Raw genomic sequence first — 26,331 nt, forward strand, 5'->3', positions numbered from 1 at the left:
AATACATTCAGCTTTAATTGACCTTTTCTATCTTATTTACCAAAGAACAAAGTACTGCAACAAGACTTTACAACAGTTCACACCTCTGGACAAATCTGCCCAACATCACTGCTGACCGTTGTCGTTTCATTTTATTCCATTTTATTTGTATATACTGTTCATTTTTACATTTCTCTTTATATTTTATATTTGTACATTTAAATTTTTTATATATTTACATTTAAATGCAATTTTAAAAAAAAAGTTAAATATTTGTAATTTAAAAAAAATATTTTATGTTAAAAAAAAAAAGATATATTGTTTTTAATAATTTTACCTGGATTTTTATAGCTTACCCCGTATCTTCTCTGGTGCCCTAAAACCAACGGCCGCTTCACGTTCTGTAGCAAACTGACAAATTAAAAGAGCAAACACACAATGTTTGTTTTACTCACAACGTTCCTGAGTTGCCGTCCGAAACACAGGAGAGACTCTGGCTAGATTCACAGTCCAGGTCCTGGTCCTGGTCCAGGTCCAGGTCCCGGTACTGGTCCAGGTCCCGGTCTTCACCTCATCAACCCGCATGTTTACCGATGTAAATAAATAATGCTGCATTACTTTTACCTTTACTTACACAACAAAGACATAATAACAAGTCTTATCAATCTCTGGGTTTAACATTTTAAATTCACAATGAACTGTTTTAAAAGATTATTTATTGATTTTTTTTTTTAATATATATACATATGTATTTTCAGTATATTCATTGTGTTGTATATCAGAACCAGAAACAATAAACAAACAATATAAAATGAAAGAAGGCCTCGAATTCGGACCCTGAAGCACCCTCTTACCCAATTATTAACCTCAAACATCATGATTCAAAAAAGAGGCATTTCATCCCCCCCAAAAAATCTACGTATTATTTACCATTCTGCGAAATACTAGAATCTGAACACATTTTTTACTGAAATATATAAAGTATGTGGTCCGGCCGCCTAGTTAGAAAACATGAAGGCCAAATGGTTTCACAGCATATTTACAGTAGTGCCGTTTAGATCTGAATCAGTCTGCCTGAACTCTAAATACGAGTACAGATAATCATCCGACACCGAGATCAAATATTCACGTCCATCACAGACTGCATGTCGCTGATTGTCATTTTATTCTTCAGATTATTGTTCAGAAATCACTGATAAAGCAACATTAGTTTGTCCTTCGCTTCATGCTAAATCATGTAAAACAACACCTATAAATTATTTGTATTTTACCCCCCATCGCTGAGGGAGCAAATTATACATATATACATATACGTCAGTTTTACATGTTTGTGTTTTCACACGATCATAAAAGGAAAAATTAAACACTTCAGCAAAAAAAGGGAAATTACATAAAAAATAAAGTGTGTGCCGTGTTTTCCTCGTCAGCGATAGAGACACATGCTGGTGCTCTGGTACAGGTACATGTAGGCGTCACAGAAGAGACGCTTGGCCACGCCTTTCATGTCCCGAGGCACCTGATTGGCCAGCTCGGCGGGAGACATTTCCAGGTACATGGCGACCTCGGGGCAGGCCTGCACCTCCGGGATGTTGAAGCCGTCTCGCTCTCCTGAACACAATGATAATAATAACAATAATAATAAAAAACTTTATTTGTATAGCACCTTTCATGCAAGAAATGCAGCTAAAAGTGCTTCACGGCAAGATAATTACATGCAGTGTTTCACAGAAAAACAGATATAAAGGAAGATTTAAAAAATATAGGAAAGAAATGAGATGCATGGGAAACAGATCAAATGCACAAGAAACACATAAAATGTATAAGAACAGATCAAATGTTTAAGAAACAGATAAAATGTATAAGAACAGATCAAATGTTTAAGAAACAGATCAAATGTTTAAGAACAGATAAAATATATAAGAACAGATAAAATGCACCAAATTAAACACAAACAGTGACACTATAAAATAAGCATTTTCACAACACTGCTGCTGCTATTAAACACTTGTATGAACGATGTTTCTGAACTGAGACTCACCTTGTCTGTCCGCCATGCTGTCGAAGAAGATCCAGTCCTCGTGGTCGGGCCCGTGTTTGACGAAGGACACGTAGTGGCTGGTCTCGATGCAGAGCACGGCGAACAGCTCCAGCTTGTCTCGGGTCAGAGCGTGAGGAGCGCCGTGACCCACGTAACCTACGGGGATGTCCAGACGGGCCGGCCGGTGGGATTGACGCTGAGGATGACAGTGCACCTGCGACCAAAACACACGCAACTAATGATTATAGTTCAAATCAGCATTATTTTTGAAATATGAAATGACCACCACGGGTTTCTCTTTATATCTTCTTATTAGATCCACCAGATCACGAGACAAACCTGAGCAGAACACTCCGCGCAGAAGACTTTGAACCCCGTGTGGCTGAAAACGGGATCTTTGAAACAGTCGGTGCACTCGTTCACGGCCAGGTGTCCACACAGCATGCACTGCTGAGGACCTGAAACACACACACACACACACACACCATGTGTTCGAGCACGTTAGTCGGCCTGTGTGTGTGTGTGTGTGTGTGTGTGTGTGTGTGTGTGTGTGTGTGTGTGTGTGTGTGTGTGTGTGTGTGTGTGTGTGTGTGTGTGTGTGTTTAATGATACCTTCAGAGAGGAGGTCGGTGATGTCCAGCTCCAGAGAGGGAATGATTTTGTCAAACATCTTGAATTTCTTTCCGAAGCGAGGCATCTGGAGGATGAGGCAGGACGGCACCTGCAGGCAGGAGACAAGTGAAGTGAGACGGCAGGAAAGAGAGTCAACTGTTCAACGGCGCCATCTGCTGGAGAAACCGACCCCACAGGGGTTAAATGAACAGAAATGTTTCTTTTGCAGCTTAAAAAAATGCAAAGAATTGTCTGTTTTAGAAATAGTTGAGTTGTTTTACTTTAAAGTGTTTAAAGCGAACTTAACTGCTAACAGTTCCATCAAATAACCAAAAGCTGAAGAGGATATTTTGCGTTGCTGTTGAAGGACTCTCACCTCCGCTAGCTTCAGTCCTGCGCTGTGGAAGGAGTGCTCCAGGAGCTGCTGGACCGTCGGCAGAACCAGGCTGTGGTTCTGGTCCAGGAAGATCTGATAGCAGTAACTCTCCTGCACTTTACCGGCAGCTGAACTAAATAGAAGAGGACGGAAAAAAAAAAAGTGTATTCGTTTCCATAAAAGAGTGTTAAAAACTCACAAAGTGGGAAAAAGCGGCGGTGTTGTCATCGTACAGTTTGAGGAGCGGGTCCAGCGCCAGAATGTGGTACATGATGACCATGAGGAACTCCTCCGGATCTGAAACACAAAAGTGGCATCGGCGGCTTTAGACTTCGCGACTCGAAAACCAAAACGACGAGTCAGCTGTTCTGAGAGCAGAACGGACCTTTCTCGTCCGTGGTGAAGGAGCGACTGTAGCCGTGTTTCTGCAGCTGCTGCCGGAGCTTCATGATGTGTCGGCCCTCCACGAAGCCCTGACTGCAAACAGGCAACGTAAACAAACACAGCGCTGTTTCAGAAACACACACAACAAAAATGTTATGTTTTACGTGACATAAATGTGTGAAAGCGCACACCTGCGGAGCGGGTTGACGATGTCGAGGAGCAGCGTTTCCTGAATCGGGGCGTCTTGAGGCGTCGTTGATTTGAACAACACGGAGTCCAACACGGACGAGCAGGAAAACAAACTGGAAAGCAAAGAAAGGAAACGAGGTTTGACGTGAGAAGCTGCCTGTTTTCGAATCCCTTCAGTGTCGTATTAAAACATCAACCAGCAACTATTTGAATTGTAAACAATATCTGTAAATAACAAATACATGGCTCAATCCCTTCGGGCACATTCAGCATTTTAAGACGTATAATTGACCATTAATCACATTCAATTAAATACAGAATGAGAACTTGGTTGTTTCTTTTGTTAGAAAATGAGTCTCGAATACAACAATTAAAGAGAGCGTTAAAGTCTACCAACTTTATGTAGGTTTATGTTTTAGACCGAACAACACATCATTTATGGTGAGACATTGATCATCCTGACCCGAAGAGGGCGGCGTCCATGTAGCAGGAGTTGCAGTGCCCCTGGATCCCCTTCATTCGTCCAATCAGAAGATTGCTGACCTGCTCGGTGGTGATTGGAGGGACGGTCTCCAGCTTCCCTGGTTGGCGCTCTGTGTCTCTCTCTGAAGACAAACAGGAAGAAATCATCACGTATTAAAACAGAGATTGACTAAGTATTTTATGTACGTTATGAATACAGCTAACACTACATTCAAAAATACAATCTGTAAAGTGTACGTAATATCTGTCTTAGAAATATCTGAAAATACAAAAAAGCCTTCAAAGTAAAGTGGAAAATTAATAGGTTATTTTTTTACAGCTTTCTGGTGGCAAATGTGTTACTGCTGCCAGAGGGTGGCAGTGTTACACCTAAAAGCTCTTTTTGAATTCAGGTAATACTGCCAATTTTTGTCGCTTTGATTTAGCAACTTTCCAGACTCCTTCAACGACTTTTGTTAAAAGAAAAACAAAAGCACCTCGCAACAAATTTTAGTGACTTTTTGTAAAAAAAAATTGCTGCGTTCAAGAAAAAAGGGTCGCTGGTGCTTTCTAGGAGCAATCATTTTTAATATATTCTAAATGACAGCACGGCCATTGTATTGATATTATGTGTGAGGTGATATTGTCAGATGACGTCACAAAAATTCTCATTCTTATCGCAAACAACGCAAAAAGTTGGAATTTTTTTCCTAACTATTTTTCTCACTTCCAGGAGAACCAACGTTGGCCACAAGGGGGCACTGACTGTACTCTTGAGTCAAAATTGCGGTCGATCCTGTACTTACCTCCGTCGTCCAGCTTCTCGTCGCGATTGGCCGACAGGCTCTGGAAGCGCGAGTCCGGGCGGCAGGAGCTCAGCTTGATGAACAGAGCTCTCTTGAAAGGACACGAGAATAAACGTTCCCCCATGAAGACCCCGTCGCTCGCGCCTTTTTCTTCCTCCTGCGGACGGGAAATAATACGGACCGGTGACCGAAATTCAACCCAGAGTCCTTAAACCGCATCGCAGAGGATGATGTTGAGTCGCCTAAATGTAGTAAATATTATATTATATGTTCCTAATTATTAGAATTTGCAGTCTCTAATATTTCCGTGTAGAGATGTACCAGCTCCAGTCCGACCATGAGGACGTCTAGGTCAGGCAAATTGCCGATCCAGCGAATTATTCCATACGAGATGCTGGCGCCCATGGTGACCTCCACCATGGAGTTCACCCCCAGGCACGGACCGTCCACGTCCGTTTCCATCGCAGCTGCACCGACCTCGATGCTCTCCGACTCTACAGGGAACAAGACGTTCCAGTCAGATATATATACATATATATACATATATATATAGTAAAAAAACAGCTTCACACAAGAGTCGCTCCAACCTGCAGGAACCTCTCCCTTGGCGACCAGGTCAAGCGGGACTTGGATTTCGCCGCCACTCTTCCCGGCCTCGTCTTTGTCCTGAAATTTAGCAAGAAAGCAAAAAAAACAAAAAACTGTAAATGTCTCTTTAGCTGCTGATAACTTTTGTTTTAAGGTCTGGTTGCGACAAAAAAAAATAAATCAGTGGACAACATGGCGTCTTTACAAAAATATAAGAGCAAAAGAATGTGATGAAAAGCAACTAAATCTCACACGTATGCATTTAAGGAATAACTGCATCTTCAAACAGGATTTAAAGGAGCAAACAAACCACGTTTACCTCCCATTTGTGTATTTTTTTTGTTGTTTTTGGGGACAAATCAAACTAAAAAGCTGTAAAAAAAAAAAGAAAAAAAAAAAAAAGATGTTCTTACCGTAGAGATCCAAACAAAATGCTGTCCATCCCGTTCGTCCATCGACACCACCATCCCATAGCGGCATTTACTGTCAGAGAAGTACGTGACTCGGTCGCCCACGTTGAGCTCGTCCGTGTGTGGCGGCGGGGGGGGGTCGGGGTCGAGGGCGGCGGAGACTCGGGTGAACGGGGCGAAAACGCCGCAGTTCCTCTGGCACGAGAAAAGCGTTTCGCGTTTGAACGTCCCGTCGGTGTTCCCCTTCCGTCGGTCCGCTCCCTGCAGACGGAAAGAAGCGACCGCAGACTCGCACGTTTAAAAAGCTTCAGTCCAACCTTTTAGTTTTTTGGGGGTTTTCTACCTTAAATTAACAACATCGGCTGAACGAACTAAAGTCAAATATGAAGTTTCTAAGCTTTAAATTATGATTTTTCTTGCTGCATATTTGCTCAAAACTAGTTTATACCCATAAAAATAAGTCATTGTAAGAACTTCACTGTTGTTGTTTTTTATGGGGTTATATAGATAATAGATAGATAGATAAATAATAGATAGATAATAAATAGATAATAGATAGATAGATAGATAGATAGATAGATAGATAGATAGATAGATAGATAGATAGATAGATAGATAGATAATAGATAGATAGATAGATAGATAGATAGATAGATAGAAGATAGATAGATAGATAATAGATAGAAGATAGATAGATAGATAGATAGATAGATAGATAGATAGATAGATAGATAGATAGATAGATAGATAGATAGATAGATAGATAGATAGATAGATAGATAAATAATAGATAGATAATAGATAGCATATAGATAGATAGATAATAGATAGATAGATAGATAGATATAAATAGATAATAGATAGATAGATAGATAGATAGATAGATAGATAGATAGATAGATAGATAGATAGATAGATAGATAGATAGATAGATAGATACAATAAAAATAGAATTACAAATATAGATAATAGATAGATAGATAATAGATAGAAGATAGATAGATAATAGATAGATAATAGATAATAGATAGAAGATAGATAGATAATAGATAGATAATAGATAATAGATAGAAGATAGATAGATAGATAGATAGATAATAGATATTTAGTCGTCACAGTAGCATATAAACACAGTTAAGGAAAAAAAAAGTGCCCACAATAAAAAAAGAATTACAAATACGTATACAATAAACACACAAACTATATACACAAAAAATAAATAAATACAACGACCACAAACCTCCAATAATCTGAGGTAAAATGACTGGTTTTCTAAATATTGAATATCCTTCAACTGATATTGTTGTTTTTTTTGGTTTTTTTTAGGTGGCTAAAAATACATTTTTGTTCCAGAAGCAGGACTTTGCTTTGCTTCGGGCTCCGCTGACGTAAAAACACTTTTTCAGAACAGAAATCTCGCGTCCGAAGTCTCTCACCTTCAGCTCGATGCCGAAGAAGATCCCCGCGACGGGACACGGCGGAGTCGGCCTCGCCATCCACCCGACGTAGCGGACGACGCCCCTCAGCTCCTTCCCTTCCTCCTCCACGCTCACCGTCGCCCCCACCGAGAGGCGGAGGGCTCTCCGCAGAGCCTCCCGCTGGTGGAACCACTTCAGCCTCTCGGCGTCCTCGGGCAGCGCCTGCAGCAGCCCGGCTTCATCCAAACTCACCTCCGTCACGCAGCGCACGTCTACGTCATAATCTACGAGTGGACGGCCGGACAGAGGGACGACCTTCAGCTTCGGCACTTTCAATCTGTCTTTGCTGTAGCAGATGCATCCGGGGTTGACGGGGCAGTAATCAGGCTTCTCTGTTATGATGTAGTACGTGAAGCTCGATGATGTCATGATGCTGATGTCACGGGGTCCTGCACACACACACACACACACACACACACACACACACACACACACACACACACACACACACACACACACACACACACACACACACACACAAAGACACACACAAACACACACACACAAAGACACACACAAACACACAAAAAGACACACACACACACACACACACACACACAAAGACACACACAAACACACACACACAAGACACACACACACACACACACACACACACACACACACACACACACACACACACACACAAACACACACACACACAAAGACACACACAAACACACACAAAGACACACACACACAAACACACACACACACAAAGACACACACACACACACACACAAAGACACACACAAACACACAAAAAGACACACAAACACACACACACAAAAAGACACACACACACACACACACACACACACACACACACACACACACACACACACACACACACACACACACACACACACACACACAGACACACACACACACACACACAGACACACACACACACACAAACAGGTGTAAAAACAACAACAACATTAACAACAACAACAACATTAACAACATCAACATTAACAACATGAACAACAACAACAACATTAACAACAACATCAACATTAACAACATTAACAACAACAACATTAACAACAACAACATTAACAACAACATCAACATTAACAACAACAACAACAACAACAACAACAACATTAACAACAACAACAACATTAACAACAACAACAACAACAACAACAACAAGTCTGCCATCAGTTCGGTGATACACATTGAAGCTAACTTGCTAACTAGCTTAAAAGTTAAGTAAACAATGACCTGAAATCAGAACACGTTACAAACACGTTACGTTACAAACACGTTACGTTACAAACACGTTACGTTACGTTCAGTTGGTTCTGCGTTACTTTCCTCCGCGCTCGTTCGCTTGTACCTTCTTCTCGCCGGTGAACTTTAGAGCTTCTCTCTGTTGTCTTCGCTGTTCTTTAGCTGTCCAACTTTCACTTCCTGTTTCACTTCATGTCTTCAGGACGAAACAATCCGTCTCAGCTGGTTCTCGTCCTCTGAAACAACCGGCGGCTCTCAGTTCACTTCTTCGACAGGTTTGTTTGTTTTTCTTTTATGTTTTAAACCGCAAACACGGAAATTATTTTTCTAAGTGACGATGATTTCAAATCAGTTACACAGCAGTTTGACAGGCAGCGGAACATCTCGCGAGAGTTATTTTAGAGGTGACGTTTGTCCCTCATTACGGTCTTACAGGCAAAAACAAAAGGCTTTTCTAGATCAGTACAAGAAAGACAACGTGAGTCACATTGTGCTGCGGGTCAATCTAGTAATATAGGATTCATAATCTGGACTACAGATGATCGATCTGCCTCTGCCGCAATAATAAAGTTTAAGACCGTAAGTCAAAACTGAGGGATAAAAACAAAAAAATATCAGAAGGTGATTGGCCAGTACCAAAAATACGTCATCCGCAAGGGCGTCGCTTTTTTTATGACGGAAACATCTCAGCGGCGTAAACATGGAGGAGAGAGAAGCTCTCAAGAGGCAAATTGAACTTCTCCAAAGTAAGTGGTCTTTCTCTTTCGGTAAAATGTCGACATCTATGTCATGTAAGATGTTACAGCAGCTCCCCGAGTGTGTTTTATATGAAGTCTTTTTAAGCCTTTCTCCTCTTCGGAGTTGTTGTTTGTTTTCTTCTCGTGTTCAGTTAACGGTCAGAATGAACCGTCATTTTTCCTCGTTTCTGGATGGAGCCATTGTTATTGTTTACTCTGGTGATCAGCTGATCGCTGAGTAGCCCTCTACCTCTACTGCTGCTGCCCGGAGCGAGGCCTGAGATCCCCGATGAACTTCGGAGAAGACGGCGGGGTTGCAGAGCCGGAGCTAAGATGAAGGCGAAGAGGAGGAAATATAAACCAGCGGTACCGGAGATCTTAACGGGAACGTGAGGTCGTTGGCCAACAAGACGGACGAGCTCGGTGCTGGTAAAGACCCAGAGGGAGTACCGGGAGTGCAGCATCATGTGTTTCACCGAGACATGGCTGCACTCACATCTCCCGGACCACAGCGCGGCCGTACCCGGCTTCAGGACTGTTCGGGGGGACGGAGACGTTGAAGAAAGGTGGAGGGATTGCAGTCTATGTGAACGAGAGGTGGTGCAATCCCGACCACGTGTGTGTGAAGGAACGTTTCTGCAGCCCGGACATTGAACTGCTCGCCGTGGGGATGCGTCCTTATTATGTACCGAGGGAGTTCACGTCCGCCATTGTTGTCGCTGTGTACGTTCCTCCATCAGCTGACGTAGAGGCAGCAGTGGACACTGTTGGACTCGGGCTGCTGCTGGTACAAAGCCAATATGAGTCCTGCGTGCTCTTTAATGAGGCAACAGGAGAAGATGTCAGGCTTCAAGATATTTATTTAACAGAACAGAACCACCAGTTTACAGAGCTCTGGGTCCAGACGATGTTTCCCTGACAACAACAGAGTATGTGTCAGTTCATGAAGTCTGACCTCTGACCCTCCCTGACCGTCTTCTTATAGTCCAGACACCAAAAAGTCATGTGTGTTGATGTGTCCTTTGTTGGTTGGTGGAGGTGGTGGTTGTCTTCCTTCACATCCTGGAGTCCTCCAGACAGCCTGTTCCTGTTTATGCCTCAAACAACAACAGTATGTGACCTCACAGGTTGCCGACCCCCCCTGTGACCTTTTGGTTTGGCCCAGCAGTATCACTCTCATTCACAACCACACCCTTTCGTCTACACCTTCATTCACAACCACACCCTTTCGTCTACCCCTTAGGATTAATAGTTGATAATACAACCTATATATAATTAATATGATATGGCATACATATATGTTGTATTATTGTAAACATAACCTAGCACAGAATTGCACAACACCATCCACTCCACTGTGTCTAAACTGCAGACTCAGCATCCCGGTGCATTTCTGTTAGTTACTGGAGACTTTAACCAGTCTGCCAACTTTGCACCAGTATGTGAACTGCCCCACACGGAACAATAAAACTCTGGACTTACTGTGTGCTAATGCCATGGATGCATACAGTACTAATGCCCCCCCCCCCCTGCCCCCCTCTCCCTTGGTAGATCAGACCACAACCTGGTCCTACTGACTCCCAAGTATGTTCCCCTGGTGCAGAGGCAGCCTGTGACCACCAGGACTGTGAGGAGGTGGACACAGGAGGCTAAAGACGCCCTGCAGGACTGCTTTGAGTCCACGGACTGGGATGTGCTGTTTGGACCACATGGGGAGGACATCAACAGCATGACGGACTGTATCACAGAATACATCAAATTCTGTGAACACACCACCGTACCATCCCGGACTGTACACTGCTTCCCCAACAATAAACCGTGGATCACTAGTGACCTGAAAGTTCTTCTTAATCAGAAGAAAGCAGCCTTCAGGTCTGGGGACAGGGAGGAGCTCAGGAGAGTGCAGCGCCACCTGAAGGAGAAGATGAGGGAGTGCAAGGACTCCTACAGGAGGAAGCTGGAGGCCAAACTCCAGCAGAACAACGTGAGGGAGGTGTGGACCGGTATGAAGGAGATTACTCCTTCATGGAAGACGTCCTGCCTGGTTCCTGTCCCCAAGAAGACGACTCCATCTGGCCTCAACGACTACCGACCGGTTGCCCTCACATCTCATGTGATGAAGGTGCTGGAGAGGCTGGTCTTGGCTCACCTCAGGCCGCTGGTGAAATCTTCTCTGGACCCTCTGCAATTTGCGTACCAGCCTCATGTGGGAGTGGACGACGCCATCATCTACCTGCTGCAACGAGCTCAGTCTCACCTGGTGTCTCCATGACAACAGACTGAACTGGAAGACCAACATCAAAGCTGTCTACAAGAAGGTGATGAGTCGACTCTTTTTCTTGAGGAAACTTCGATCCTTCAATGTGTGCAGCCAGATGTTGGAGATGTTCTACCATCTGTTGTGGCCAGTGAACTGTACTTCTCTGTGGTCTGCTGGGGGAGCAGCATTGGAGCCGGTGACACCAACAGACTTAACAAACTGGTGAAGAAGGCCGGCTCCATCATCGGCTACAAACTGGACAGTCTGGAAAAGGTGGTGGAGAGGAGGACGCTAAACAAACTATTATCCATATTGGATAATCCTGACCACCCTCTCCACCACCTGCTGCAGGGACAGAGGAGGACGTTCTCCAAAAGATTCCTCCAGCTGCTGTCACAAGGACAGATACAGGAGATCATTCCTGATACAGGAGATCATTCCTGATACAGGAGATCATTCCTGTTACAGGAGATCATTCCTGATACAGGAGATCATTCCTGCCGACCGCAATAAGACTGTACAATAACTCACTTCTGGCAAAATCCATCACATAACAATAACACTGTTGTCTGTGTTTCTTGGTTGTTTGTATATAATATATATAGATATATGCTGTACTGTATATACTGTGCATTTTATATTTTATAGTTTTACTGCTATTTTACTGCTATTTTATTGCTTTTCTATTATTCTATTACTATCTATTGCTTCTGTATGCTGCTGTAGCGAAAAAATGTCCCCTCGGGGATTAATAAAGTAACTACCTAACCTAACCTATCTGTAGTCGTAACGGGAGCAGCTGGAGGACGTTTCTGAAGTGTTGCGTACTATAAATTAGTTGTCGCTCGCGCGCTTTACGAGTATTTAAAAACAAACAAACAAACACGAACCGTTAGCTTTGCAGCTCCGCCGCTTTCAGACTGAAACAACGTTCAAATAAAGACGTTAGTGTCTCTTATTAAATGATGTGTTGGAAGGAAGAACCGAGCTGACATTCTCTTGTCGTAACGACACGGCTGGAAAATTAAATTTAAATTAAATTTTTATTTCTTGAGCGGCCAAAATCACAACTGAAGTTATTTCATGGCGCTGAAACATGTTTACAGAAGAACTTTACAGCATTTATACAGAGAAACCCAACACACGTGAATGAGGAGGGGAACATAACCTCCAATCAGAACCAGGCTCAGAGGTGGGTGGAGCTTCTGCCTCAACCAGTTGGAGGTGAGAGGAGAGCAGAGAGAGAAAAGGACAGCATAGGGATCTGCAAAAAAGAAACAACACGAGCGAGGGAACTGACACTAAGCAGAAACTATGGGAGGGTGTATTTGAGAGTGAAAGAGTGAGAGGAAAGAAGCCCGGTGCATCATGGGATTTTATTTGTATATACTGTGCATTTATAAAATGTTTTTACTACCTCTATTTTTATTCTGTAATCTGTCTGTCAGTCAAACTGCCGACATAATTAAATGTCACTAAAGGAAAAGGGAGAAATACACGTTTGGTAAACTGGATTTTCTTATTATTGTTTCAACTACATCACCTCAATTATTTTTTTTAATTCCCCCAGATCTCATCAATAACCACAAGAGCGTCCATGGCGACGCGCCGTTTACAGGAAGTGAGCAGAGACACCCTGCGACCTCCACGTCATCCAGAGGTCACGGCTCATCGTCTGTCGGCCCTCCTCGCGACTCCGGAAGGGGAACGTACGCTCCTCAGAGCCGCGGCAGCTGGAGGAAAACGTACTCTCTGAAAAATAAGAGCCCCCCGTCCTCTGTCGGACATCCATCGGCCTCTTCCTCCTCCTCCGTTCATCAGTCTACCTCCGGAAGCCCGACTCCTGGCGTCTCACTGCCCAACGAGACCAAAACTGCCACCGCGTCATCAGGGATTATTGAACAGAAGAAAGACGGACATATCGGCAGCGTAAAGGGAGGAGCCGGTGAGAAAAAACCCACAGAGACTCCGGGACAACAAGACGAGCATGAAGACGGACGACGAGGTTCAGAGGACGCCAGAGTGCGACACGAAATTCTCAGAGGAAAGGCCGAAGAGTCTCGGGACACGGCTGAAAGCGGACACGTCGTCGTGGCGGGAAAGACGGTCAGCGTTCCTTCAGAAGCGCCGTCGTCGGTCAAAACCTCGACGGCCGCTCAGATCAAACCTTTGCTGAGCAGCAGAACCGCCACGGAGACCAAACGGACCGCGACTCCGGCCGCTCTCACCGCCGGCGCCTCAAAACAACCTCCCGGCGACACCTCGTCCCAGATCAGGCAGGTCCAAGCCGGCGCCTCTTTTTTGAAAAAGTCCAAGTTCACCTGGGTGAAGAGCCAGAACACGGGAGCAGCGGAGCCCAGAGTTACCGCCGGCAGCACCTCCTCGTTGGCAGGTGGCAAGAGAACCCCGGCGAAGAAGTTACCTCGAAAGCTGAGCCCGGTCACCGCGGCCCCCAGAACCTCCAAGTACAGGTGGGTCTCCTCCGTCGGGGCCCAAACTAAGACGCCTCGGAAGCCTCTTTCTCCCAAAGCTCTCATTCCGAGTCAGAGAGACGCCTCCAAGAAGCTCAAACCGGGCTCCGCTCCTTCCGCCAAGCTGAGGAAGGGAACCGCCGGTTCCTCCGCCGGTCCGTCGCCCAGTAGTCGGTACCGGTGGAAGGCGGCGGGCCAGAGTCCCTCTCTGGCGGCAACGGGCGGCGCCACGGCGGCCCGTCGCCGATCCGCCTTCCACTGGACGGCCGAGAGAAGCAGCAGAGGAGCGAAAGCAGGACTCGTCGTCGTGTCGCCTCAACGGGCCTCCTTCCCGTCTTCGTCCCCCGGCGGGTTCAAGCTGCGCAGCAGGATGAAGATCATCAGGAGGTCGGCCGGCAGGTAAATTCACCGCAACGCGCGTTTTGTTTTTGGTCCTCAGCCAGAAGGTGGCAGCAAAGTCCTTCACGTGTCCTCGCTCATGTTGTTTACATGGATTCAAATCAGTTCCTCTCCATACCTTTGATGAATAGCGTCCCTCCAGGTGTCTCACTGTTTCTCTTCTCCCTCTGTGACCACAGCGGCGGCGGGTCGGAGAAGGCCGGCGGCCCGTCAACAGGAAAGTTCTCCCCGCGGGGCCGAACGCACGCCTTCACCAGGAGCCCCTTCGCGGTCCGGAGGGAGCTGGTGTCGTTCGGGCGACACAAGTTGAGGCGGCTTTCCCCCACGTCGTCAAGGACAAGTAAGCAGCACCGCACTACAGTACACAAATGTTGTTGTTTATTTATTGTTCCTCAATAAACTGTCAACCAGATGCTCATCAAATAACATCACATGTTTAAATAGAAATGTTGAAGCCCTGTAGTTATTGATGATTAGTCTTATTTTACTTAAATATTCTCACTTGGTTCTTTACCTCTCAGTTTGTTGCTTTTTTATAGACTTGTTTCTTTTTTTTTTCGGCAACACGTCTCCTCATAGTGTTTTTTTCAGTCCTATACACTGAATGCTCCACATAATAGACTAATAGTCTTTGAGATATCATTTAGCAGTTAGTTTACAAGAAATCACAGTTTCATTTTGTGCCAAAAGGAAACTATGTAAATGATGTGCTGATGGGTTCAGTCAACTTGTGAAACTCAGAAAGAGAAAGCAAAGATTGTCTAAAGATTTTAAGGCTTATTTTTTATTTTTATTTTTTTATTATTTTTTATGAAAAGAGCTGTCAGCTGCTGTTTTAACGTTTCCAGTCTGAGCACACTGGTTCCTGGTGTCATGGGAGAATTGGCCCTCTGAGCTGCAGCTGTTACAGCTGGTGTCCAGTAGAGGGCAGCAGCTCACATGTGTGTCCTGCTTGTCTGCTGTCACAGGGAGAGAGGCTGTACAGGCAGACTATAAGAAGAGGGGGGGGGGGGGGGTTAATTGATTGCCCAATTCAGCCGTGATGGCGAACAAGTGCCGATAGCGGGTAATTTGCAGAGGTGGAGGCGGGCAGCGCCGCCGCTATCGAGCCCCGGCACCTCTCTCCCTCCAGCAGATAAAAAAAAAAAAAAAAAAAGGAGCTAATGCGTAATTATCCTTTTGCAAATTGGATTGTTTTAACGAACTGTAGAATATAGGCTCAACCTGATGGAAAGCAATCATTGTTTTTACCGCCCTCCTCCACCTCCCCCCCCCCCCCCTCCTCCCTCCTCTTGCCCCTCCAACCCCTCCAGTCATTCAGCGTGTACCCTACACGCCTCATGCCCATCTTTTTGGGTGCAGTCATCCCGTACTCAATGGAGTCGGAAGACATTAGAAAAAAAAGAAGCCATCTAGCCATTAACGTGAAGCTTTTTATTTCGTCTCTCAGCGTCTCTCCGAGTCCTTTCGTCTTCGGCTCCTCCTTGCCTTTTCTGGGTTTTTTTTATGTCACGTGAAGAAGGAATCAACACGCGTCTCTAATTGAAGACGGGCATCCTGAATCCCCCCACACACACACACACACATGGGGAGAAGAGGTGGAGCAGTGGGGGAGGAGGGGGTGAGCGGAGGAAGATGGAGAGAGAGCTGCTGCGAGCCGTCTGTGCCTCCGATAAGAGCCGCTAATAAAGAGCAAATTGAATTACTAATGATGGGAAGCAGAGTCCCTATAGATGAGCCCGTTAAAAAGCAACCTCATGACCACTGGCACACGCGCACACACACACACACACACACACACACACACACACACACACACACACACACACACACACACACACACACACACACACACACACACACACACACGCACACGCATGATAATACTCCCCCCAAACTATGTTTCTTAATTTCCTCCCGAATGGCCGTTTTGAGGCTTCCCGTCCACACGGTGTTCGGAGCTCTTTGGTTTATCTGTGGTTTAATTTAAAGAGGGCATAAACCTAAGTAAGCAGTTAGGACTGTAATGAATCGAGGGGTGTGTGTGTGTGTGTGTGTGTGTGTGTGTGTGTGTGTGTGTGTGTGTGTGTGTGTGTGTGTGTGTGTGTGTGTGTGTGTGTGTGTGTGTGTGTGTGCGGCCACAGACAGCCATGTAGCCCCAGATAATCTAATAAAGCAGATAAATGTCAGGAGCGGACAGGACGCGGGAGGAAGAGTGCTGAGGCGTGCGGCTTCGGGGCTCCCGGAGCGTTTTTAGGTCTCTATCTCACTCTGCTTCCTCTCAGCCGGTCCCACTCACTCCTCCTCCTCCTCCTCCTCCTCCTCCTCCTCGCTGCTGCTGTCTTCACTCTTCTCCTAATACGCCTTGTGATTTTATTTTATTTTATTTTTTTAAAGCCCAGCGCTGTAGATCACTTTGCAGAGGAGAGCATCAGACTTTCTGTATTCAAAAAAGTGGAAATGCACTTTTGAGCATCAACAAGTCAGCAAAGTATCAGCAAAAATAAATAAATATATATCTAGATATATATATTTATTTATTTATTTTCGGGCCTGACTTAAGCATCACTTCATGTATTAATACCTCATAAATGATCAGGAAGTCTTTCAGTTATGATCTCATGCACGAACAACACATGAAGGCGAGTACATCATCAATGAATCCGATTTATTAACGATGGAAACTTTGCTGGACAAAAAAATAAGTTCCTCGCAAGGAGGGGGGCGGGTGGGGAGAGAGGGGGGGGGGGGTCAGATTATACAGTTGTTGTGGGCGGGGCTTTCGTACAGTGGCAGCGCTGCCACCTTTGCTCTCTCAGCATCGACTTACCAACATGCTGCCCACCTCCCACCCCCGTCCTCCCCCCGACACACTGGAGGCCATTACCACCACAAAAGAGTGCCCCCCCGCCCCACAGGGATCCCGTTACCGTGCCTACACTGATCCCATTTATTTCTCTCATAAATCACACGTGCAGCTCTGCATCGAGGCTTCGCTGACATTCTCCACTTTCTCCAGTGATCAGGACTGAATGTACACACACACTATGTACACACACAACATGTACACGCTCCAACACACACACACTATGTACACGCTCCAACATGTACACACTCCAACATGTACACACTCCAACATGTACACACACAACATGTACACGCTCCAACATGTACACACACACTATGTACACACTCCAACATGTACACACACACTATGTACACACACACTATGTACACACTCGAACATGTACACACACAACATGTACACACTCCAACATGTACACACTCCAACATGTACACACACACTATGTACACACTCCACATGTACACACTCCACATGTACATGCTCCAACATGTACACACTCCCCTGAATGTACACACACCTCATTTCAATTGTTGCATCAGCTGTTTTTTTTTTTTTTTTTGTGTGATCCTGCACGATGACCTCATCGTGATGTCACCGGACGCCCCTCCTGTCGTGTTTCCCAGCATCTTAACACTAAGTCCTCCGTCCATACGATGCGTTCAGGTGTGTGCTCCTGATTTTGTTCCCTCTCAGTGATTCACATTTTGTCATTATGGCATCGTTGCTCCAGTTTTGCGTGTATGAAGTTACACATTTACGAATCACAGGGTTGGCGGTTTGATCCCCCGTTTACCTTCCTCCACCTACCGAAGTGTCCTTGGGCAAGACGCTGAACCCCTGAATAGGAAACCAACACAAAAAAGGGGAAAAGTGTTTGTGTTTTCTTTTAAAAGTGTGTTTTAGGAGGTTTTTTTGGTGTTTTTTTTAAGGATATCATTCAGTAATCACATAACTGGAGCAGTCACACATTTGTCAGGCATTGGCACATGTGCAGCTGTCACCCCGTCGGTCCCTCCGTCTCTCTCTCTCTCTTTTTTTTATTTTTGACTTCAGCTTGGCGCAACATACATTTGTTTATTTTTGTTTGTTTATTTGCATCACTGCCTGGTTCACACTTGCTCCAGTTTCTCCCACTTTTCCTTCACACGGTGGCCACTTGTCCTGCGGTCTCGTCTCGCTGACTCACTCTCCCACATTAACACACAAAGAGGCAGCTTACAGAGGACATTAAATCACTGTTTGTTTGCTCCTCGCCGCCATGTCAGTGTGTATTTGTGCGCTGATCTCTCTGAAGATTTTTATCGGTCAAATGATTTTAATACTTTGTGTGTGTGTGTGTGTGTGTGTGTGTGTGTGTGTGTGTGTGTGTGTGTGTGTGTGTGTGTGTGTGTGTGTGTGTGTGTGAGATCCTCCCATCAGCTGCTTTTCTACATACCGTTCTCTAAATGCCATCCCCCCGGTGCTCCTGCAGTATTATCAGTTGGTACACACACACGTGCACACACACACACACACACACACACACACACACACACACACACACACACACACACACACACACACACACACACACACACACACGCACACACGCATGCGCGCAGGCATTCTGCTCATTCCTTCGCACTTTCTCAGGCTCTCTGTGTCAAACAGGTGGACCTCTGTCTTCTCGACCTGTCTTCTTCTCGACCTGTCTGTGGCTTTCTCCGTCTTCTCCTTTCTCTTTATGTCCGTCACCATTTGTCCCACACACACACACACACACACACACACACACACACACACACACACACACACACACACACACACACACACACACACACACACACACACACACACACACACACACACAGGACATGTGCGCCCACACACAAACATATAGCGTCGGCGTAATGATTTAAGCAGGAACTGCTGTTGTCACTGCAGGAAGAGGAGGACGGTAAATGAGACAGACGGTCCTTAATGTCCTAATTTGGACCTCACATGGACTGGCAGGTTTATGAGCAGGAAACCACTTTATTTATATATATATGTATATATTATGTTTTCAATCGCTTCTTTGTGGACACATTAAGAAGGCAGCACGCTCTCATCTTTGTGCCTCTATATATAAAGAGTTTTGCTCTTGGGTTGCATGAATGATTCAGTTTCTGGTGTGTTGTGCGGGACATTGCTCAGTATAGCTCCTCTCGCCGCGGTGCACGGTAACATTTGGCATTTTGATTAACCTCACAAGACCCCGACGGAGCCGACCGCTGTGCCCACAGTGTGTCCACACAAGTAATGTGGCGAGACCCCCCCCCACCCCCGCCTACCGCCCTCCTCCTTCCCCTCCCTGGACCCTCATCAAACTGTCAACTGGCCATAATTAAAATTTTCGACGTCGGACATCACCGGGCTTCCCGAGGACGGGGCGAGTGAACCGGAAACACTCGAAGCGCTTCGGGGAAACCTCGTTCCAATGACCGGATAACTTTTAGTTTAAGTAGATTTCAATTGCTCAACAGGTTTTTACAGATTTTTCTCTCGATGCTTTCTTACACTATTTAATTTTTTTTTTGACTGCGTGCCATGATGAGGGAGGGGGGTCTTTATCCCACGTTTTGGAGCGGGAGGGTGAGGGTGGGCGGGGGGGGGGGGTGAGACATGGGCGACATTTGTCGAAGTGTGTAATGAAGACTATCGAGGAGAAACTTTATCCCGACGCGATTGTGACTCCGTCCCAGTTAAGGAGGTAAATGTTGTGTTGGTATCCAGAGGAGTGGCCCGTGTGTCAGGCTGTCTGAATAAATCAGAAACCTAACAGGACCGCGGGCCAGAGACCCACTAATTATTTGAGAACACATGGCAGGCAATACAGGGTGTCACTTATTGGTAAATGGCTTCGCAGGAATGAATGTCTCTGTTTCCATCTGTAGATAAAACGGTACGGAGTTTGAATCCTGACCATCATTTTCCCAAGAACTTAACGGGCGCATAAACTCTTAATCTCTTCAACCCTAAAGTCTGTGGGGGGGGGGGGGGGGATTTATTGACCATTATTGTTCTTTTTTGTTTTTTAGGGACCATACTGGGACTTTTTTTTTTTTTTGCAAGTTATCTCGTAAATAAAATAAATAATACTGCTGAGTCGTGAACCGTATTTACTCAAATAAATGTACTCAAATTTATTTGACAAAAAAAATAGTGCATTAATAATGCACAACGCCTTCATGCAGTGTTTAAACATGAGGAAAAAGTGCAACAAGCAAACGTCAACTGTGATAGATGATAAAACTGAACCGTTGCCTTTCTGTTACAGTACTAAAAAAATAAAAAAGCTGCCTAAAGGGAGGAAAATTATCCAAAACACAGTTTGCTGAATAGTCAAACATTAATGTAAAAGTTTCATGATTTATCATAAATTGGCTTAAAAAGCGGTGAAATAGTCCTTTAATTGTTGTAAACATGAATTCAGAGCTGTTTTCTCTAACGTGTTAATCAGTGTGTGTTTGTCCTCGGCGGCTGCGAGTCTTGTGTCACATGAAGGTGTGTTTGTTCTGGTAACAGGGAGGGGAAAGTTGGACAGGGGGGGGTGCGTTAGGTGCTACTCCATAAATCTTCCCCCCCCTTTTGTCAGCTGGAGAGAGCGTGCTGCTGTAGCCTTCCAGCCCCCCCTAACCCCCACCCTCCCTCACCCCGCGGTACCCCGACCCGGTGACAGTAACCCGACCCGGCCCAGCTCCCCTCCATATGTCTGCACACACTGACATGTTGCCATAATAATCACTGGGGGCTTGCCATTTACGTGGGAAGACGAGCAAAGAGTCCGAAGAGCGCTCGGCATGTTAATTATGCCTCACACAAACACACAAACACACACGCACACACACGCACGCTCTGATTTTTGTCTGGCTGGACTGCAAAGAAAATAATTTTTAAAAAAAACTCCAGGATACATTGTGCAGGAATTCAATTAAAAAATGAGCTTCAAAAAAACTCCTCAAACCATTCATATTAATCCAGGAGTAGAATATTACAGTGTTTTGATGAAGCAACTAGTCATCAATAATGTGCTTTTACTTTTTCAACAAATCTCATTGCCTTTTTAAAACGATTATAAGCGCTAATATGGTGATCAATAAAGTCCGAAAGTTTTCGCCGCACGACTCCATCTGCTAAAGCTCCAAAAGAACTTTAAAACGTATGCAGCTTATTTGTAATTCAGTACTAGTAGTAGTAGAGGTAGTAGTTGTATTAGAGGTAGTACTAGTAGCAGTTGTAGTAGAGGTAGTAGTAGCGGTAGTAGTAGTAATAGTAGTAGTACTAGCAGTAGTAGTACTAGTAGTAGAAGTTGGTTGTCGTGGAGGTTCAACACACTGAAACCTTTCAACCCTTAAAGAACATACATTTTTGTCTTTCTGCCAAAATCTAGTTTACTGTTTAAGATCAGCAGAAAAATAATGACGTGACATAAAATGTGAATATTTAAATCAGCTGTTGTCTTGTGTCATGGTACAATGTCGTAAATGTTCCCAGTTAAACTGAACTGAAGCTGGTTTCCAGTGTTTGATCAGTTTTAATGATTATTATTGGATGACATCGCTTATTCATTAAAATCTGTAACGTTTGTAAGAACACCAAATGGCACGCCAATTCGTTCGAATTAGTTTGAGCGAATTTCGTACCGTTGCTGCAAAATCCGTTTGAATTATCTATAGATTATAGCGACTCTTCGTGCCCCCCCCCCCCCCCACGGTGTTTCAGTCGGGGCTCTGAAGTCAGAAAACTTATCGTCACACTGACCACACTAGTAGTACTAGTAGTGTGCAGGATGTTGTCCACGGGGATTAAACGTTTCTCTCCTAATTGATGGCTTGGCTCCGTGTCCGCTCTAACCCCCCCCTCCCCCCCTCCTTTCAGTCTTATCCCCTCCTGCTCCACCTGGCTCTCCGTCCGAGTCTTCAGTTCGAGGCCCCCTGCAGGTGGAGGAGAAACCTTACCCCTTATACCATCTTGCTGTTTTTTTTCCCCCATTTCAGTCATACCGTCCATTCGAACCCCTCCCCCCCTGAGTCTATTCTGGTCTGAGTGAGTTATTCAGTGACACCCCCATCCCCCCTACTGTGTCCCCCCCCAAGTCCCCAGCACTCCCCTCCAAGTAGCTCCTTTCCTCTCTAAGCCGTCCCTTGTCCTTTCTTTTCCTCTTCATCCCCCCTGGGGAAAGTTAGGTTTTCTCTACTCCCTCCCAGGGGGGTTAAAGGGGCCTCGAGTATTTCGCCGTGTGCCTCCAGTCACGATTGGCATCCAAACCTTCTAAGCTCGTTGCCCCCGACCCTCCGCTATGTGCCTGACCTCCCTGTTTCCCTATAAGCACAGCCATAACTTCCCTCCAGGTGTCCCCTGGATTTAACCATTAGGAATCATGTTGTCAGTTGCATGGGAACAAATGTGGAGGTGACATGACGGACGGGTTTTTAACTCAACCTCTTTCTTAAAATAAGCAAATTCTACTTTGTCTTTTGTCAATTGGCAACAGATTGATATTTTCCTCGATTTTTACTTTTGAATCGTACCAGACAAAAAAAAAAAAGAAGCAAAAACAGATTCAGCAATTTTTCGGGGGGAAATGACAATTGTTTTTTTATTATTTTAATTAACAACTCATTTAACATCTAGTTATAATCATGTCTTCGTAATGTTTTAACGTTGCTCTTGTTAATGTTGTACTGAATTGTGGCATTAGACCCTTAAACTGTTAGTTATATTTGTGTGTGTGTGGGGGGGGGGGTGAAATGGGCGGAGCTACCGTCTGCATGACTCTTACCCTTACACAGGAGTCAGTATAGAAATGTAAAGCAGCTTTTAGCGCCAAAGTAAAAGCTTTTTTAGAGACTCATGATAAACTGTTGGCTTGTTTATAATCTGCCCGATGGTTTAAAAAAAATTTTCCCTGCTGGGTTTTTGTATTTTAAGATGTCTGAGATGTGTACTTCCAGATTGTAGCAAAAACTTTGGTGAGTAAAGTGTAAACAAAACGCCCCCAAAACAGGAAGTTAACAGTAAAGTACAATTAAATTATCCTTTTAATTTTGTTTTCCTTTTAATTCATCTGTTTAATTCCCCACATCACCCATGTACCAACCGCGTGTCCATATGCCCCCCACCTTAACCCACACATCCTCCGCCCCTCCCTTTGGGTTGTGTTTTGGTATTCAATAATGGATGATTGTTTGTGCACACTCTTGTTAAAGGGCTTGAAGATAACTGTTAATTCCAGCAGGGGTTGTATTGATTAGCCGCGCTGGCTGCCAATTGTTTTATAGCTTGAGAAGACCCCCCCACCTTCCCCCATGCTACTCCAGTGTGTGCCCCCTCCCCCCCGCCCCCGCTCCCTCTCATCAGGAGTCCCTTTCTCCTACTCTGGTTGAATAATTAATGCTTAACTTATTTAATTAGTGAGATTTGCTCCTGAACAGACGCAGAGTAATTGAGTCCTCCGTTCTGTGTGTATGTATGGCGGGGAGGTCGGCGGCGGGGAGGTGGGGTGGTGGTGATGGGGAGGGGGGTGAGATGTGTTTTGTGTTTATCTGTGTGTAACTGTCGCACATCCCGTGATTGCACCATTAAGTAGCTCACTTCCCTCCTCGTGCAACTGCCGGCGGCTCCGTGGCCTCCGGGTTGGGCCCGTCAGTGATGTTGGCTCTGTTGCCTTCGGGTCGGGCCCGTTAGTGATGTTGGCTCTGTGGCCTCCGGGTCAGGCCCGTTAGTGATGTTGGTTCTGTGGCCTCCGGGCCCGTCAGTGATGTTGGCTCCGTGGCCTCCGGGTTGGGCCCGTCAGTGATGTTGGCTCTGTTGCCTTCGGGTCGGGCCCGTTAGTGATGTTGGCTCTGTGGCCTCCGGGCCCGTCAGAGATGTTGGCTCTGTTGCCTTCGGGTCGGGCCCGTTAGTGATGTTGGCTCTGTGGCCTCCGGGTCAGGCCCGTTAGTGATGTTGGTTCTGCGGCCTCCAGGCCCGTCAGTGATGTTGGCTCCGTGGCCTCCGGGTCAGGCCCGTCAGTGATGTTGGCTCTGTGGCCTCCGGGTCAGGCCCGTTAGTGATGTTGGTTCTGTGGCCTCCGGGCCCGTCAGTGATGTTGGCTCCGTGGCCTCCGGGTCGGGCCCGTCAGTGATGCTGGTTCCGTGGCCTTCGGGTCGGGCCTGTTAGTGATGTTGGCTCCGTGGCCTCCGGGTCGGGCCCGTCAGTGATGCTGGCTCCGTGGCCTCCGGGCCCGTCAGTGATGTTGGCTCCATGGCCTCCGTGGCCTCCGGGTCGAGTCCGTCAGTGATGTTGGCTCTGTGGCCTCCGTGCCCGTCAGTGATGTTGGCTCCGTGACCTCCGGGTCGGGCCCGTCAGTGATGTGGCACTGCTGTGCGCCGTCGGCATTTTTTGTGTAACCGGTCCGGTACATGGCACCTCCAGCGCTGTGGTTTTCCTGGAGAGCTGCCATGCCAGCTGAGGGTTTTGGGCATGGATGGGGGGTGGGTACGACTGTGAACTGTTGTCATTGATATTAATAACTGGCACCACAAGGCCAACACCGTGATGGAAGACTTGTTGATTATGTTGTAATTGTAGCTCAACACTCTGATGCAGCGTTCAGATTAAATGGACTGATAAATGCTTCAGGAGTCACTGCGGCTGAGTCGGAACGCACATTTTTTTTTTCTTCTTCTTCTTTTATATTTTTTGGAGCCGTTGTTTTCCTTTCACCCCCGTTTCTAACAAAGGCAAATGTTTGACATCATATTTGGCCCCCGAGGATGCACACAGTGTTTTGGTATGTAATACTGAATGTGGACATGACTTTGTTTCTTGAGAAGATTTCACAGGGAACCTTTAAGATTAAGCTTGTTTTATATCCTAAATAAATCAAATTAAGTTGTGTCAACAAAGTAACAGCAACAGGGCTTTTAAATAAACATCAGTGTCACACTGCAGGCTGCATGCATTCACTGTTTAAATAAGATAAAAATATATAAATGTAAAACAACTTCCAACACCTGTCAGACACACGACTCTGCAGACGAGGGCTGAAATCCAAACAGAACAGACACATTTATCATAACTTTACTCGTCAGTTTATCGTCATTGAGTGGAAAACCTTTTGTGTTTAATTGTGCGACGATGCGCTTCTAATCGTTCCGGCGCTGCAACCGAAACAAAACCGCCCGTTTCCCGTGAGCGACTGTAAGAATTGCGATGATGCTGGTTGGAGATCGGCGGTCTGCCAACGGCAATGACGAAGGTTTGGCCGTTGACCCACAGCGAGTTGACTGCTTGTCATTCTATCGGGTCCTTTTGGAGCCAACAGAGTCTTGGCAGGGAGAACCGGGACTATTTATACTCACCTGTTAGTGGGTCGGGGTGTACAGCCAGATGAAGGTGTCACGCACATGTACACGTAGAGCAGATCCTTCCTCTGTGCTGCTGCCAGCGAGCTGCAGAGGGGGCTCTGCTCATGTGTTCTGCTGCCTCAGCAGGTTCGAGCGCCTCGTCGACTCCTGTGTGTTTTTCTCTCGGCGCAGAACTGACGATAAAACGTTTATTTGGATGAACGCATTTCTAGAGATGTGTTTTTGTGTTGGCGTTTAAAACGTTATTAATTTGATGATTTCGGAGCATTATTTTATAGTGGTGTTTATAAACGTTAAAACTGATGCTGGGTTGCAATTCTGCTGCTTTGTTTCATTCACTGACTAATATCTGAGAAATATTCATATAATTTAGTGTCTAACTCATTAGATTTGATTCGAAATAAAAAAAAAAAAATGCTTGCATCTCCGCTTGAAACTCAGTTTCATGTTTTTGTTTTGTTTCATCTATAATCTACTTTTAGTTCAACTGACTATGAAAGAAATCAGCAGCAACTTTTGTCAGTGACAAAAAACATGACACTTAAATCTATTACATTTCAGAGAATAAAGAATAATAAAGGTGATAAAAAAGGTACAGTAATGTTTCTAAACTGTTTGCCAGCAGTTAGAACTGATGCACAACTTCGCATCTCAGCTTGAAATGTTTT

General features: G+C 45.4%; 2 protein-coding genes across 4 annotated transcripts in view; one reads left to right on the forward strand and one right to left on the reverse strand.

The window, feature by feature from the left end:
* Positions 1-678: 678 nt before the first annotated feature.
* Positions 679-8,905, reverse strand: cyldl (cylindromatosis (turban tumor syndrome), like). Of its 2 annotated transcripts, XM_069723116.1 has the most exons (15): positions 8,665-8,905; positions 7,281-7,711; positions 5,848-6,105; positions 5,434-5,512; positions 5,168-5,340; positions 4,847-5,003; positions 4,042-4,183; positions 3,581-3,691; positions 3,391-3,482; positions 3,239-3,302; positions 3,006-3,138; positions 2,630-2,738; positions 2,357-2,475; positions 2,018-2,231; positions 679-1,587 (listed from the first exon to the last, which is right to left on the reverse strand). In XM_069723116.1, exons 2-15 carry the CDS (start codon positions 7,689-7,691, stop codon positions 1,403-1,405), a joined length of 2,247 nt encoding a protein of 748 aa, XP_069579217.1. In that variant the 5' UTR covers positions 7,692-7,711; positions 8,665-8,905; the 3' UTR covers positions 679-1,402. The 2 variants fall into 2 exon arrangements, with proteins under 2 accessions (XP_069579217.1, XP_069579216.1); XM_069723115.1 differs by lacking the exon at positions 8,665-8,905 and having other exon boundaries at positions 7,281-8,334.
* A 340-nt stretch (positions 8,906-9,245) lies between these two features.
* Positions 9,246-26,331, forward strand: part of zc3h3 (zinc finger CCCH-type containing 3) — a 52,617-nt gene continuing 35,531 nt past the window's right edge. For both annotated transcript variants that reach the window (XM_069723111.1, XM_069723110.1), the window contains exons 1-3: positions 9,246-9,304; positions 13,126-14,425; positions 14,605-14,765. In XM_069723111.1, coding sequence (XP_069579212.1) covers positions 9,259-9,304; positions 13,126-14,425; positions 14,605-14,765 — 1,507 coding nt within the window. In that variant the 5' untranslated portion in view covers positions 9,246-9,258. The remainder of the gene's footprint in view (positions 9,305-13,125; positions 14,426-14,604; positions 14,766-26,331) is intronic.

This window comes from Brachyistius frenatus, unplaced genomic scaffold, assembly GCF_029030835.1.
Source record: "Brachyistius frenatus isolate BFR_SWC_R1_liver_20210118 unplaced genomic scaffold, ASM2903083v1 Contig_316, whole genome shotgun sequence".
Taxonomy (NCBI): domain Eukaryota; kingdom Metazoa; phylum Chordata; class Actinopteri; family Embiotocidae; genus Brachyistius; species Brachyistius frenatus.